Here is a 15,578-nt window from a genome sequence, read left to right as displayed (position 1 = left end):
CATGGATTAATTTAATTAAATAACAATGATTGAAGAAATTGAATTTGTTTATTAATGATAATAATAATGAATTAATTATATATAATAATATAATTAATTTGATTTCTAATGCACACTCTCTCATAATTTCTCCCACTTTTACGCGTTAATAACTAATTAATCCGTTAAGCTTATTGGCATGTAAAATGCTCGTTGGAATTGACTCATGTATACAGTAGTTTGTTACTTTATTATATTATTTGCATCATGCACTGTCGCATTAATATTAATTAATCAATTAATCTATACAACTTTTAATAATCGATTTTAATATCATTAATATTATCTACATCATTAATAATCATTAATTATAATAATCCGAAAGAGTTGTCGTTTTAAATTATTTGTTCCGTTCCGTTCCATGCAAGAACGTCGTGGATTGAGCGTGGGAGCTTAAATGCTAATCGATTTAAAAGTTACATTAATTACTTTTTTTTTTTTTCTTACCCTTCTCTTGTTTCCCTTCTTTTCGTGAACTTTTTAATTTTTTTTTTTTTTTTTATTATTATTATTATTATTTTACTAGTACCCGTGGTACCTCGAAAGCTCAAAAAAATCAACACACAATTTTGTCCATTAACAATAATAATAATTATTATTAAATAGAAAAGAAAGAACTCACGTGCCTCCGCGTTTTAAAATAACTAATTTCGTGTCTATGTCTCATTAAATCTTAAAAGTTATTCACAAAATTGCACTGGTGCAATGAATTTAACTTTCACCCCTTTTAATGTTTCAGTTTTAGTTTTAGTTTTTTTTTTTTCTTTTTATTTTAATCTTCAAACAATAAATTCAACGGAGCACGATAAATACTTTCTTTGATCACTATTTAATTTATCACATTAGCATTTTTATTAACTATTTTAGTGTCTCTGTAATAATTATTACACAAAGACAAGCGTCTAGTATTTTTAAAATTGTTAATAAATTATTTTTAACAATTTATCGCACCGAAAATAAATTTTAAATACTGCCTCAGATTTAATAATTATTAACTCAGTTTACAATTTAATATTTAAAAAAAAAAAAAAATTGACCCATCTTGCCTCATTATTTACAAAATTTATGGTAACAAATTACAACGGCAAAAAAGCTCGGTAAATATAATAATTATTAACCGCGATCATGCCGACGCGCATCACTCAACGCTATCATGCCATTCATCATCCGTCATCATAAATATCAACGAATTCGTTGGACTCATTCGTTAACTCCCTCTGGATTTACAATATTCTGCCTCGCTTGGCTTTCAACAGCAAATAAATTTTACACTAAGGACGTCAGTCGTTAAAAAACTTTTTTTTTTTTTTTTTTTTTTTTTTTTTTTTAGTTTTGGTTTTAATATAAATCATGATCCTTTTCAGAGAGGATTTTTGTATTAAGTACGGATTGTACTTAATTGTTTAGTTTTTTGGTAAAATTAGCGATCAGTTGCATTGTTCTGGTACACAGAAAGAATAAGATGACACTGGATATCATCTCAAATTATACTCAGTGATATCTGTGGTAAAAAAAAATTTCAGATAGTACCTAGTATAATCCAGATTATACTCATTATAATCTGGATTATACTCATTATAATCTGGATTATATTCATTGTAATCTGGATTATACTAGCTACTATCTAAAAAATTTTTTTACTCAGTATAATCTAAGATGATATCCAGTGCCATCTTGTTCTTTCCGTGTACTTTGTTCTTCGGACAAACATAATCTTAATTTTAATGTTTTTTTTTTTTTTTTTTTACATTGACAGGGTTGTTAAATATTTAATTTTTTTCTTTAATATTAATAAAATTTCTAGAATTAATATTAATATCAATTTTTAATATTAATATTAATCTATAAAAATTCATATAAACTGATAATGATAATTCAATAATAAATTATATTCTTATTAATCCATATCATCAGTTTTAGTTGATAATATTAATATTAATCATCAATATTGACATTAATGATTAATATAAATATTAGTTCGTGATATTAATATTATTCAATTAAATTAATTTTGATCAATGTTATTGATTAAAATTAATAATAACTATTAACAACATTTTTAATCCAAATTCAGATTAATTCATGATATTAATACCATCATTACATTGAGTTGATATTAATTAATCATATTTTAATTGATTAATAATTCTTAATATTGATAATTAACGTTAATACTAATTCTTAAAAGGATTTATTAATTATATTAACATTAATGATTAATATTAATATCAACTTGTATTAATATTAATAGTAAATATTTCTGTTAAAACAAAATTAGTCCATAATATGAGAATTAACTAATAATATTAATATTATTAATTAACATTTATTAATCGGTACTATTAATATTAATCCATTGATACTTTACATTGAAATTTAATAAAATTGTTTAACATAACCACAAAACTTAAAAAATTAATAATTTAGATACATTGTTTTAATTAATTACAATAATTTAATTAGTTAATAACAATATTTAACAACCCTGCATAAATAATATAAATATAAAAAAAATATGACGTCAGTCCCATGCAATAAAAAAAATAATCTACCATTAAAACAGAATATTGTTTAAGCATAACCTCAATCTCAACAAACAATAGTATAATCTAATTCTGAACAAAGTAACTTTTGCTCAATACAAAGTACACAAGCGAATTAACAAGATATATATATATATATATATATATTTAAATATATTAAATATTAAATAATATAATACAATAAGTTTGTTATTTAAATAATTATTATTATTTTTGTATACACCGAGAGTTAATACTCACAATACAATTCAGTCTCGAAAGTTAATATTATTTTTATTTAGTTTTTTTTAATATAATTTTTTTTTTAATGCCGGTGGATACCTCTCGTTACTCTCAGTCTCAGACAATTATTAATATAACAGTTTTATTATTTACTTCAACAACAAAGTATGATACAATTACTAAACTGATATGTATCACTTGTAACATAACCAAAAAAAACTTTAAATTATTTACAATTTTAATGTAATAAATTAACCAGGCAGTGCCAGTTCTAAAAAGAAAATGATTTAATTAATATCGGGCGACATATACCAAAAAAGTGTGTAAAAATGTTTTTTCTATTTAATTCAAATTGATTTAAAGCGTCGATATTATAAATAATATTAATATATTTTTAATATAAATTAAAGATTTTAATTTATTAGTAATATTAACACTAATTAATCATAATCAAATTGATAAATTATAATAGTAATATTAATGATTCATATTTTGAATATTAATATAAATAAATATGATTGAAATTAACTAATGAGAATAATATCAATTAATAATATCTGGATTAATTAATATTGTTAATATTAAACAAGAAAAGTAACATTAATTTGTGATATCAACAATGATTAATAATACTGATATTTATCAATATTGTTCATAAAATTTTTTAATTAATATTAATCAATAAAATTAATATAAATTAAACTTTGGGAATATTAATAAAATTAATCCATGATATTTAACATTAATCATTAATATTGTTAATATTAATATTAATAAATATTAATGACGTTAATATCAATAAATAATATCAAAATTGATTAATATTTTTAGTATTAAACGATATTAACATTAATTAATGATATTAACAATGATAAATAATACTGATATTTATTAATATTGCTCATAAAATTTTTTAATTAATAAAATTAATATAAATTATAAATTTTAATGTATATTAATAACATTGGTATTAATTAATCATAATCAAACGAATTAATTATGATATTAATCCAAGAGACTAATATTTGTGAGTAATATTAACACTGATTAATGAGATTGTTAATATTGATTAATTTTATTTTCAATATTCATTTAAATTTTAAATAATCATTAATTTTGACATTCATCATTAATTTTTTGATCGATCAATATTTTTATTAATAAATTATATTAAAAAAATTAATCAATGGTTTTAACATTATTTAAGATATCCAATGCTAATTAATATTACTCACCAACATTTTTAATATTAACGTCAATTAATTATATTAATATTAGTAGATGTTGATATTGATTAATAGTCATTAAGACGAATTAAAAATCTCAAAATTAATTAATAGAATTAATATTGATATTAATCTATTATAAATTAATGAATATTAATATTAATGTATAATAACGACATTAATAATAATTTTAATATTAATAAAAGCTAAAAAAAGGAATCTTTACGTGCCATTTTGGCTTACAAACATTTTTTTTTTTTTTTGAATTTTAAGCATAGAATAAGTTTGCAAAAAAATTTTTTACGCCTTCTAGGCATTTGTCACGCGATATTAGAAATATCAAATAATGGTAATTAATAATAATAATAATAATAATAATAATAATAATATAATTATTGTGTATGTTAAAGCAGATAAAGATATTGAATTTTAAGAAGACTATTAATAATTAGAAAGAATTAATTGTAATTATTTACAAGCACCTCAAGCGTTAATTATTCAACATTTATAAATAATTAATGAAACAATTGTTATTTAGAATAAACAAAATAAATAATAAATAATGGATAGTATTTTTGAGAAATAATAAATATAGAGGCTATCCGTAAGTGAACCGGCAATTACCGTCTCAGTGAGACGCGGGACGGTTAAAATAAAGCAATCCCCAATGGAATTATTTATTTATTTAATTAATTAGTTTAAAATTGCTCTTCTCGTTAACCAGCCGTTAATTTATTAATTTATTAATTTATTGTTAATATTAATATAATTATAATTTTAATTAATTGCTTAAGCTTTGTGATGCTTGGAAGGAGAATGATTGCCGCTTAATTCTGTTGGACAGTCGGTTGTACGAGTTCCAGCTTTTGTTCCAGAACAAATTGTTGAATTTGTTGCTAAGTTGCCTCTTGGTTCGCGGCTGCTGGGCTGGCCCCTGGGCTAGATGAGTGCGAGCTTTGGGGGGCAGCACCCGCCCGTGAAATGACCGCTGGCTGCCTCCCGCTCGCGTTTGCGACGGCCCGAGCGTTCTGAAGTCTGGAATTAAAGACACTTTTGTTAGGTAAGGGGATTTTTATTATTTTTTTTTGAACACTTTGATCGCAAGTCAATTTTGATTTTTAAGATTGCAAATAAATTATTTATTTTTTTTTTCTTCTTTTATTGAACTCCTACATTTCTTAATTTTTCACCATTTTTAAGAGTTTTTTGTTTTTATAAAATTAATAAAAATATTTTTCTAAAGAAACAATTAATCAAAATTTTGCGACTAAAATAATTAATAAAATTTTTTTTGGTAAGAAAAATTATTAACTATTTTAATAGAAATTTTTTGCTAGAGAAATTAATATAAATTATTTACTAAAACTATCAATAGAAAATTTATTATTAAAAAAAATTTTTTACTAAAAAAATTAAAAACAAATTTCTACATCTCTTACAGAAGATTCCTATCAAATTTGAAGTCTGTAGGAGCTGTAGTTTAAAAATTTGAATTTTTCATTGTTAACGCCCCCGCAAACCCCTTTGAGGGAGGAATTTTTTAAAATCCGTTCTTAGCGGACCTCTACATAGTAAAAGTAATATTCCTACAAAATTTGAAGTCTCTACGCCTTATAGTTCCAGAGATATCGTGATGAGTCACTATAATATACCTAAAAATCTCTTATATATGTGAGGTACCTGCGGGTAATAAGGCCTAATTGATAGAAATGCTATTTAAAATAACCGCTTCCGGCAAAAAGACTTTTTTAGTAGAAGCATATAGCTTCTACTAAAAATATCAATAAAAATATTTTTTCTCAACAATACCAATAAATAACTATCATCCTTACAAAATGAACGTTGCGGAATTTGATACAATTTAGACCGGATCTTAAAAAACCTGAGCATTTATTATTAAATAAATAATTAAATGATTATATTGAAGTCTAAAAATGTAGATAAAAAAAAAAATCAATTGACTTGACATAGATCAAAGCATAATAATAGAACAATAATCTTACCGGTCGTGAATCATCACACGACAGACTGCATTAAATTCAAACGAATTGTTAGTAATTTTTAGCAATAATATAAATTATAAATTATCAATAAAAAAAAAAAAAAAAAACCTACTTGATTTTAGATTGTCGCATAAACTGTTGAATTTTCCTAGCAGCCTGATGAGCAGCCTGCTGATGAACAGATTGCTGTCTTGTGCCAGTGGATCCGGGACGAGCACGGTAGTTGCGATAGTTGCTTTGAATCACCAGGGCGGCTTTGGTGGCTTGTCTGCAATTAGTAAAGAGTATTAGTCTAACCATCTCGGTTCGACCAGAGAAGAGAAGAGAAGAGAAGAGAAGACTAGACTAGAGAAAGCGAATATAATAATAACAGATAGCAGATAGTTGGATCAGGAGTTGCATAGATAAGAATACCACCTTCTGTTCGAGTAATAGAGAGCAAGAGGAAGAGCAAGAGGAGCAAGAACCGCCTTCGTCTTTGTTTTATCTCAGTTAGACACACTCTAGAGACACAGTTACATTATGCAGGATCCGCGGCCACAGTCTTAGACCCAACTCGTATTAATTTAATGCCGGGTTAATTTGGTATTCGAGAGGCCCGCGCTGGATAAAGTTCACTCAAAGTTACCGAATTATTTACGATCCCAATTAAAAGTTCCGACTTGTCTCTTCGCCAGGTAAGAAGAATTGTTTCCCATGAGCTCCGAGTCTCCATAAGACTCTATTTATTTATGTTTATGCTTTACTATTTGTCTTCTTTGTCGCTTGTTAGGCTATCCGTCACCCTTCGGATTGTTCATTGTGATTTATGAGGAGGCAATGAGGCTAATTTAATATTTGAATCGCGAATTTATCAACAGATCCTCCGGATTATGAGGATTAATACCGCGACACGAGCGCAATCGCACGGAATAATGAAACTAAGGTACTTCTTGTTTTAATTACCTGGTGATTTATTTTCGGTTACTGTTAATTACCTTGTTTAATTATCTTTTGGATTAACGTTTGCTTTACTGGTTGCTGAGTTGGAAAAATTCGAGTAAAATTAACAGTAATTCACTTGCAAATGGATTACTACTAAAGTGCGGGATTCTTCAATTGTTTAGAGTTTTTACATTGTTGGAATTTTTAATTTTTAATAAAAAAATAAACATTTATAAATATTACTAAGTTGAATTTTTTTTAATTCTTAAGTGATTTTTAAAAAATATTACTAAAATTTTTGTTAATTTATAAAAAAAACTCAGATTTTAAAGTAATTTTAATTTTTTTTTATTTTTTTTTTCAATTTGACTAATTTTTTTTTAAATTAATAAACAATATTTAGTTTTTCACAAAATTTCCGACAAAATGGCCGCTTATTTGGTTACAAAATGCCCGATTATAAAAGCGCGGGATTTTTGAATTTATTTTTCAAATCTTGTTTAAAATTTTAAAATTAGTAAAATTTTGAATAAAAAATTTATCTATTTGAAATTTTTCAACATAAAAACTTTTTTAAGTATGACTGCAATTTTTCTAATACTTGAGTAAATATTAAAAATTTTTTGTCTAAAGTTAAAAAAAAAACTAATTTTAAATTAATATCTGTAATTTTTTTTTTTTTTTTAAATAAACTAATTTACTGTAACAAATAAATTAATAATTAGTTTCTCGCTCAATCTCCGACAAAATGGCCGTTTGTTGGCTTGTAAAATGGCTGACTATAAAAGTGCGGGCTTTTTAAAATTTTTAATAAACTTATTTTCAACTTTGAAATAAAAAATGTTCATTTATAAATTTACTAAGTTTAAACTACTTAATCCAATAACTTTATCCAAAATTTTCATAAATAAAAATAAAAATTTAAAAAGAAATTAAATTTCAAGATGAAATAAAAATTCTTCAATTTTTCTTATAATTAAGTCAATACTAGCAATTTCTGTAATTGTATTTTTTACCAATAATCTTATTATTGAAATTAGATCAATAATTAGTTTTGCTAACCGTTCGCCGACAAAATGGCCGCTCACAAAAATTTTTTAAAATGGCCGACATAATTCCTAGATTCAAATTCCTTTGGCGCGAAAAACGCGGGCTTTTTGAATCTTGAAAGTAAAAAAAAATCTACTAGCACTAATAATATTAATAAAAATGAGAGTAAAAGTGTGAACTTTACCGAGTGTCGCCGAGTAAACTCCCGAATGATTAAGCTTAAAACTATAAAGTATACCTGTAATAAGCGTACTGTTTATGTCGACGATAGTACTGCTGAATAAGGACAGCAGCGTGTCTCTCGGCTTCCTCTTGCCGCTGGCGGCCCTTGTAATTGCGATAAGCCTTCTGGATCATCCGGGCAGCGTGGTAGAGTTCGCGCTGCTCGCGGTCCGAGAGGGTGAGGCGGCTGAGGTCGGCTTCGCCCTCGCTGCTCCTCTCGGTAAGGTTACCGTTCATGTAGTCGTCGTACTCGTTGGAAGAGTGCTGCTGGTGATTTTGCTGATGATTATAGCTCTGGTGGTGATGACGGTGATGATGGTGAGGGTTTCCGCCGTCTAGTTGGAGCTGCAGCTGGAGAAACTCGCAGAAGTCGGCGGTGGTAGGCGGCGGCGAGGGTGAGTCGGGTGTCAAACAGCTGCTTGACGGGCTGGACGGACTTGCGTCCGCGTCGACGTCGGACACAGACGCTGCACCTCCACACTCACGATATGAATCGAATAACTCCCCGGAGTCGAGCGGCTGGAAATTATTAATTTTTCATTTAATAATAATAATAATAATAATAATAATAAATTTAAAAGTTAATAGTTCTACGAGATGGTGAAAATTTAAGACTTTATTATTAAATTTCTTGCTCGAGGGTTAGAAATACGGTTAAATTAGCAAACAATTTTTTTTATAAAAACTTTAATTCTTTACAATTAAAGGTTTTCTATCATTTTTTTCAATATTGACCTGAAAACTTTAACTGAAAAAATGACAAAAACGACTAGTGTAGAATTTATTATTAATAATTTTTTTAAATTAATGAAAATAATCGAAAATTATTATTAGTATTATAAAAATTTAAATTAAAACAAATTAATTCAATAAAGTAAAGTCATTTTTTTCCCTCTATTAATATTAATTAAGGACACTCATTAATTTATTTAACTCGACTTGACTTTTAATTATTATTTTTTCATTTCGTTAAATTTATTCTAATTAATGGATTGAATTGGTAATTAATAATCAGGATTTTATTTCATGCCAAATTAGTAATTAATTATTATTCAAAAATAATTTCAATAATATATTTAAAAACTCAATATTCAAATATGATAAAAATGAATATTTAAATTTAAAAAAACCCACTAAATCAAATTTACCGCGTAAATTTTCAAATTCAAATTTCAAATGGTGCCACTAGAATTTAAAACAGAAGAAACAAAAATGGCTGACGATTAACAGCTGATCGTTCTAACTCAGTTCGAACTTTAATTTGCGAATTAAAAAAAAAAACTACAAGGATTTAAAAAGTCAAATTAAACAAAATTATACTTTAAGATAGTAAGAACGTAAAAAAAAAAATTTTTAATCTTTTCAATGAATTATATAATATCTAAAATAAATTAATTAAAAATAAAACTGTCCGAAGATAAATTGTAAGACAGAGTAAATATAAAGTGACTAGTTATTTAATTATAAAACTAATTAACTGAAGATTGAGTACTAGAAGTGGGGGAGGGTAATTTAAGAAAAAGTAAATCCGGTTCTGTAGATAGAAAATCCCATTTAAAATTAGTGTACTTACAATTTGCTCCATAAAAGCATCCTCGAGCGGGGTCAATGAGGATGGCGGCGAGGGTGGAAGGGAGGGCGACGAAGGATCACCCTCTCTCTTTATTCTCTCTGGAAGTGCGGCTATTATTTGTTCGGCCAACGTCAGCACCCGCACGTCTTCCTCCCTTAAAAAAAATAAATTACCACCCTATACCTATTCCTAGAAAAACTTAAAACCGCCAATACACCAACACCAACCCAAACATAAACAAAACCAAAACACATTTAAATAAATAAAATTTAAATTATTGCCTTTTAATTTCTTAAATTAAATTTATTAGGAGCAGTTAAATATTTAACACTAAAAATTAAAAAATAAATAATAAATAATAAATAAAAGGGGCGACAGAAATACACGTTGCCAAAGCTGCTATATGTTTCACGTGGATTGATAATAATGATAATAATAATAATAATTGTAATCTTGGCACTGCGTTTTGTAATTTATATACAAAGCACACACGTGTTTGCTTAAAACATTGTGAGCATTATAAAACCTCGGGCATTTTAGTAAGTAGTTAGTTACCAACCTAGATCATATTTTAGTTTAGTTTTAGTTTCAGCTTGTGAAAAAGGTGTGATTTATCTTGTACTTAGTACTTTTGTGTTCGGATACAGACCCCAAGCTATGGAATGTTGTTTTATTTGATTCGTCAAGGCAAGCACACACCAACACTGCGAAAAGCTTGCAAGGGGTTACTTTTGGTTTATCGGTTAATAATTAAATACTCTAGCTTTGTGGGTGCTGTAAAAAATCTTTCTGGTGGGAATAAAAGCAATTTTTGGTATCAAAAAATGGAAAATAAAATTATTCAAGTTTTTTTGGTCTTATTGCGACAAATATTAATTATTTAACATTTTAGGCTTACATGGAAAAAAAAAAATTACATTTTACACTACTGGAAAAAATTAAAAGATCAAAAAAAAAAAAATTCCAAATTTTTGGGCAATTTTTAACAGGCCGTAAATTCAAGAGAAATGGTTGTAGAAGAAATTAAAAAAAATGATAATTGTAGCTCCAAGTATCTAGTTTTCGGAATAGAATTTTAAAATTTAAAAAAACCCGCGGTTTTTGAATAATTAAAAAAAAAATTTTTCAAAATTTTCAAAAAGTTTCAAATTTTTTTTTTTTGGTCTACGGGCGTGGAAAAAATTTTGTTTGCTTAACCAGTATAAGAATCGAATACTTCCTTCATTTAGCTTTAATTCCTTTTTTTATAGACCTTGATACGTCTACTTCTCGCAGAGATAACGGTCTTTAAATGAAAAAGGATCCTTTTGTCTTTAATTATCGATATTTTAGCAACCAATGATCGCACAAAAAATTTGAAGGTCGGTTACAAAAACTAGAATGAGTTCCTTTTAAAGTCTAGCCATTGTTTTTTCGAAAAAAAATTTTTTCCTTTTGTTACATGAATTTAAACTTTCAAAAAAAAAAAGGCTTTTGGTGATTTTTTGGAAAATCAAGCGCTGGATCGAAAATATTGAGGAAATCAATAATGTTAAGTGTGTCTTTTACAGTTCAATATGTCCAAAAAAATTCTTACCAAGAGCGAAATTAATCCAGCCAGTAGTTTTTTTGTTTTACTCTACCACAATATTTTTTATAATATTACCAATAAAGATAAAAAAAAATTTCTTTTTCCCACTTTTCCATTTGTTATGATAAAAATCTAATAAATTTCTTTCTCTTTATAAATTATTCATAACAGTTGAGTAAAAATACTAAGTAACTCACCACCAGGAAAGATATATTACAGCTCAACAAACAGTACAGGGGATTAATAATATAACAAGATGATAACATGATAAAAGATAACAATAAACGGAAAGACAACACACGAGACAGGCACAGGCAATGGGTAAGGGGAGTGATAAAACATCATTGCAACGATCAATGACCAATTACTGCAATGAGGTGATACTTCTGGAGATGTACGGACCTACAGACGACTGGGAGCTGGGAGTGCTCTCCATTCCCTGGTGCTCCAGCCCTAAAGACGAATCGTCCTCTTGCAACAATTCCATCCTGTCCAGTAGCGGAGAACCTGCATTGTTTCCGCATAAATAAAGATAAACATCCGGCATCTTTAATATTTTTAACCGGGTTTGTTATTTGCTCAATAAAAATCATTAATATAAAAATTAATAAAAAAGAGCTACAAGGACGGAGCAATTTCTAGCCAGTGCAAATACCGGGTAAGATAATAAAGGTTAAGTTAGACTATAATTGTAAAATTAATCAGGTAATTAAAATGTAAACTGTAAAAAAAAATAAAACTAACACAAGGTAAGATCGAGACCGCTGTCTTGGGAGGGCCGCCTCGGGCTAGGACTCGCCGGTCTCAGGAAGAGTCTCTCGTCTTGTCTCCGTGTCTCCAGCCGATTCAGCTCCTTGGCAATATCCGAGTGCCCATTTTCCGTCGCCAGATCTGTTGCGCTCCGGTTCTGACAATCTCGAACGCGCAGCGCCATCGCGTTCCACCTGGGGCAACAAATTGTTATAACCCTAGAATTTTTAAAGCCTCATCCTTGCTGACGCTCGCGGATTTTTATTCTTATTTTTACGGGGATTAGCTAACAAGTTGATGATTTAAAAAAAAATTTTTTTTTGACTTACCGATAAAGAATACGAGCGGTATCAGCGTGCCCAGCTGCACAGGCCCAAGCTAAAGGCGTCAAACCAGCGGCGTCCTGTCTCAAAGCGTCTACTTCAGCATCCAGAACGCTGCTGGGATTCTCAGATCTCCAGTGAAGCAGCGCGCAAGCGAGTCTGGAGTATCCTAATCCTGCGGCCAGGTGAAGAAGGGTTGGTCCTCCGGATTGCAGTGGTTCGGCTCCAGCTCGCCATGGACGGACAACGGCATCCTGATATTTAAAAAAAAAAAATCCGGGATTCTTATATAATCTGGTAAGATTTTTCTGCTAGCGAGAGAGCGTAGCCACCTAGTGGCGAAATCAAAAACTTTTTAAATAAGCTTTATTTAAAATTAAATTTTGAGCTAAATGATAAGGACCTTTTTGATAAAGAATTAAATTTCCGACAAAAAAGCTTTCTTATTATTTTTTTATATCTCTAATATTTGACCTGAAATTTTAATTTGAAAATTTTTTAACATGTGAGATGATCAAACTTTCTTACAATCGGATTTAAAATTCAAATTAGATCTAAATGTTAGGAGATAGAAAAAAATTGATAGGGATCTTTTTTATAGAAAATTAAATTTCCTATAAAAAAACTTTCTTATCATTTTCTTGTATCTCCTATCATTTAGCCCATAATTTTGATTTTAAACTTTTTTATCAAACTCTGTTAAAATTGATTTTTTGAACTTGAAAAAAATTTTTTACCCTTCTGATTTTTGTTGAGGACTTTTAAAATATTATGACCTTAGATACTTTCATAGAAAGCTCAAAAAAATAAAAATTCTAAATTTTTTTTCGTCTTCTTACTGTTGATAGAGATTAAAGATGAGAATGAGGCTTAGAGAAAGGATCGATTAGTAGATACTATATGTATACTATATACATACTTGACAGTAAGTAACGAGTCGCTCTTCAAGATGTACTGCGGGTGAGGGTGGCCCTGGTCCTTGTAAGCGTGATTCGACGTCGGCCAATCGATCTAGTAGTGCCTTTTCTGGACTAGGCTCAGTAGCAGGGGCCCGTCGATATTCAAATGCAACGCTGTCTGACACGACAAATCCATCACAAGCTACTTGTAGTGAGGCGATCCCCGGTGCGTGGGCAGGACACCGACAACGTAACACGCCAGGCTGGACCAGACATGCTTCTACTGGCTCTGCGTCGAACAACACTGAGTACGACTGTGAACCGCTACCTCCGGTCCATGGTCCAGCTACCAGCACCTGGAATACATTTTACGTTTGTGGTTAGTGGGGAAGTTTCAAAGTTTTTATTATTTTTCCATTTTTAAATCACTGATGAAAGAATTTATTAATTTATTTATTTGGAAACAATTTTTTCATTTATTAAATATATTTAAATATTTTTTAATCATAGATAAATATTAAAAAAAAAAAAAAAAGTTTATTTATAAACAGTAAATAAATATTTATTAAATCATTTAATCATAAACAATTATTTATGAACAGTTAATAAAATTAATTTAATATTAAAAAATTTTTTTTATAAGTCTAAAAATTTTTTAGTTAACTTAAATTATTAACCTCAATTATTAAAATTCTAACTACGAGAAAATTTAGCCACCTAGCGGATACTTTTTTAACTAACTTTTTTCATCTAATTTATTTTTCTTATTTTAAATTATTAAATTTATTTATTAAGACACCCAGAAAATAATTTTTTAAAAATTTAAAAATATTTATTAGCTATCAATAAATATTTATTACATTTTTTAGGATTAAAAATTATTCACTACAGTGGATAAAAGTTATTAAATATTAACAAATTCTTGCCCTTCATTAGTGAATATATAAAAAAAAAAAAAAAAAAAAAAAAAAAAAAGTATCTTTGTCTCGAATTCAAGCCCTAGAACTTTGAAAATTTTTTAGTGAATTTAAATACTAAAGTTTTAGAATTCTAACTGCGAGAAGTTTAGCCACTTAGCGGAAAATTTTTGAAGTAACTTTTGGATTCAGTTTATTTTGAATTTTTAGTATAAGAAAAATTATTTTTTGCCCAAGTCAACTCAGAAATATAAAAAATTTTTAAATTGACTGAAAAAATAAAAAAAAAATTTTTTTTGACTTAATTTTTTAAAATTTAATTAGATTTTTTTAAAGAAATTTTTAATATTCATAATTGTAAAATTTAAAAATCTTCAATTATTTACTTAAAAAATTAGGAAATAAAATCGAAGATTATAAAATAAATTCTAACCTTGACTCCACCTTCGGTGTAGCTCCATTCAGGACTGTACTCGGCAATATGGACGGTAGCTCCAGGATGACAAGCGCTGTCGGACTGTGAACCTGACCTGTCAATCTCTGGTTTGTGCTCATGAGTCTCGAAGTCATTAAGCTCTGTAAGATCGCCGAATACGTCGAAGGCGTCAAGGTTAACAAGGACATCATCAGAAGAATCAATAAAGTCCATCGGATTGATGATGTGATTGTCGGCTGGCGAGGGTGACGGCGACGGGGGGATCATGTTCGCGGAAAGTGTCCGCTGGATGTCCTCCTGACTGAGGTCCAGAGTCTCAACGAAGTCCGTCAGCCCGGAGTTCCCTTGCGCGGTGATTGTCTGGTGCGTGTTCAGCTCGATTGAGTCCTTGGTGTCCAGGTCTTGCTGGTGAGTCTGCTGCTCTCTGTCAACGCTCCCAGTCTGCTGGACCAGGGTCTGCTCCCCTACTGTTTGCATCTCTACCTGCTGGGACTGAGGTTGGGGCTGAGGCTGCTGGTGGTACGGCTGGCTGTTAAGGATCAAGAGACCGCCGCCACCTTGGATCTGCTGCAAACTCAGCACCAGAGGCGCTGGTTGCTGGTTCTGACTCGAGTGGGAATGTCGAGAGTATATTCGCGGAGCCGTCGATGCCGTTGATGACGGTTGCTGGCCTCCAGTCGTTGAAGTTACCTAGAAGAACATCATGGACCAGTTCATGATGGGTAACTTGATAACTTTGTAAATTGTGAGCTAAATATTGGAGATACGAAAAAATTATAAAAAACCTTTTTTGTAGAAAATTTAATTTCCTACCAAAATGCTCATCAATTTTCCTCTATCTCTTATCATTTAGCCAGAAATTGAATGTGAAGTTCGATGTG

General features: G+C 28.9%; 1 protein-coding gene across 4 annotated transcripts in view; it reads right to left on the bottom strand.

Moving 5' to 3' along the window:
• Positions 1–4,757: 4,757 nt before the first annotated feature.
• Positions 4,758–15,578, bottom strand: part of Camta (Calmodulin-binding transcription activator) — a 71,243-nt gene continuing 60,422 nt past the window's right edge. The window contains exons 7-16 of one of the 4 annotated variants that reach the window (XM_074257627.1): positions 14,695–15,387; positions 13,365–13,700; positions 12,452–12,699; positions 12,117–12,316; positions 11,775–11,879; positions 9,803–9,957; positions 8,246–8,748; positions 6,146–6,301; positions 6,034–6,058; positions 4,758–5,065 (exon numbers count right to left, since the gene is read on the bottom strand). In XM_074257627.1, coding sequence (XP_074113728.1) covers positions 4,970–5,065; positions 6,034–6,058; positions 6,146–6,301; positions 8,246–8,748; positions 9,803–9,957; positions 11,775–11,879; positions 12,117–12,316; positions 12,452–12,699; positions 13,365–13,700; positions 14,695–15,387 — 2,517 coding nt within the window. In that variant the 3' untranslated portion in view covers positions 4,758–4,969. The remainder of the gene's footprint in view (positions 5,066–6,033; positions 6,059–6,145; positions 6,302–8,245; positions 8,749–9,802; positions 9,958–11,774; positions 11,880–12,116; positions 12,317–12,451; positions 12,700–13,364; positions 13,701–14,694; positions 15,388–15,578) is intronic. The other 3 variants (XM_074257625.1, XM_074257626.1, XM_074257628.1) reach the window with 3 other exon arrangements.

Source organism: Cotesia typhae, unplaced genomic scaffold (assembly GCF_013202065.1).
Source record: "Cotesia typhae breed Kobodo isofemale line unplaced genomic scaffold, CoteBio_Ctyphae scaffold_45, whole genome shotgun sequence".
Lineage (NCBI taxonomy): Eukaryota > Metazoa > Arthropoda > Insecta > Hymenoptera > Braconidae > Cotesia > Cotesia typhae.
The sequence above is the reverse complement of the archived record's forward strand: the minus strand, read 5'-3'. Positions and strand labels throughout refer to the sequence as shown.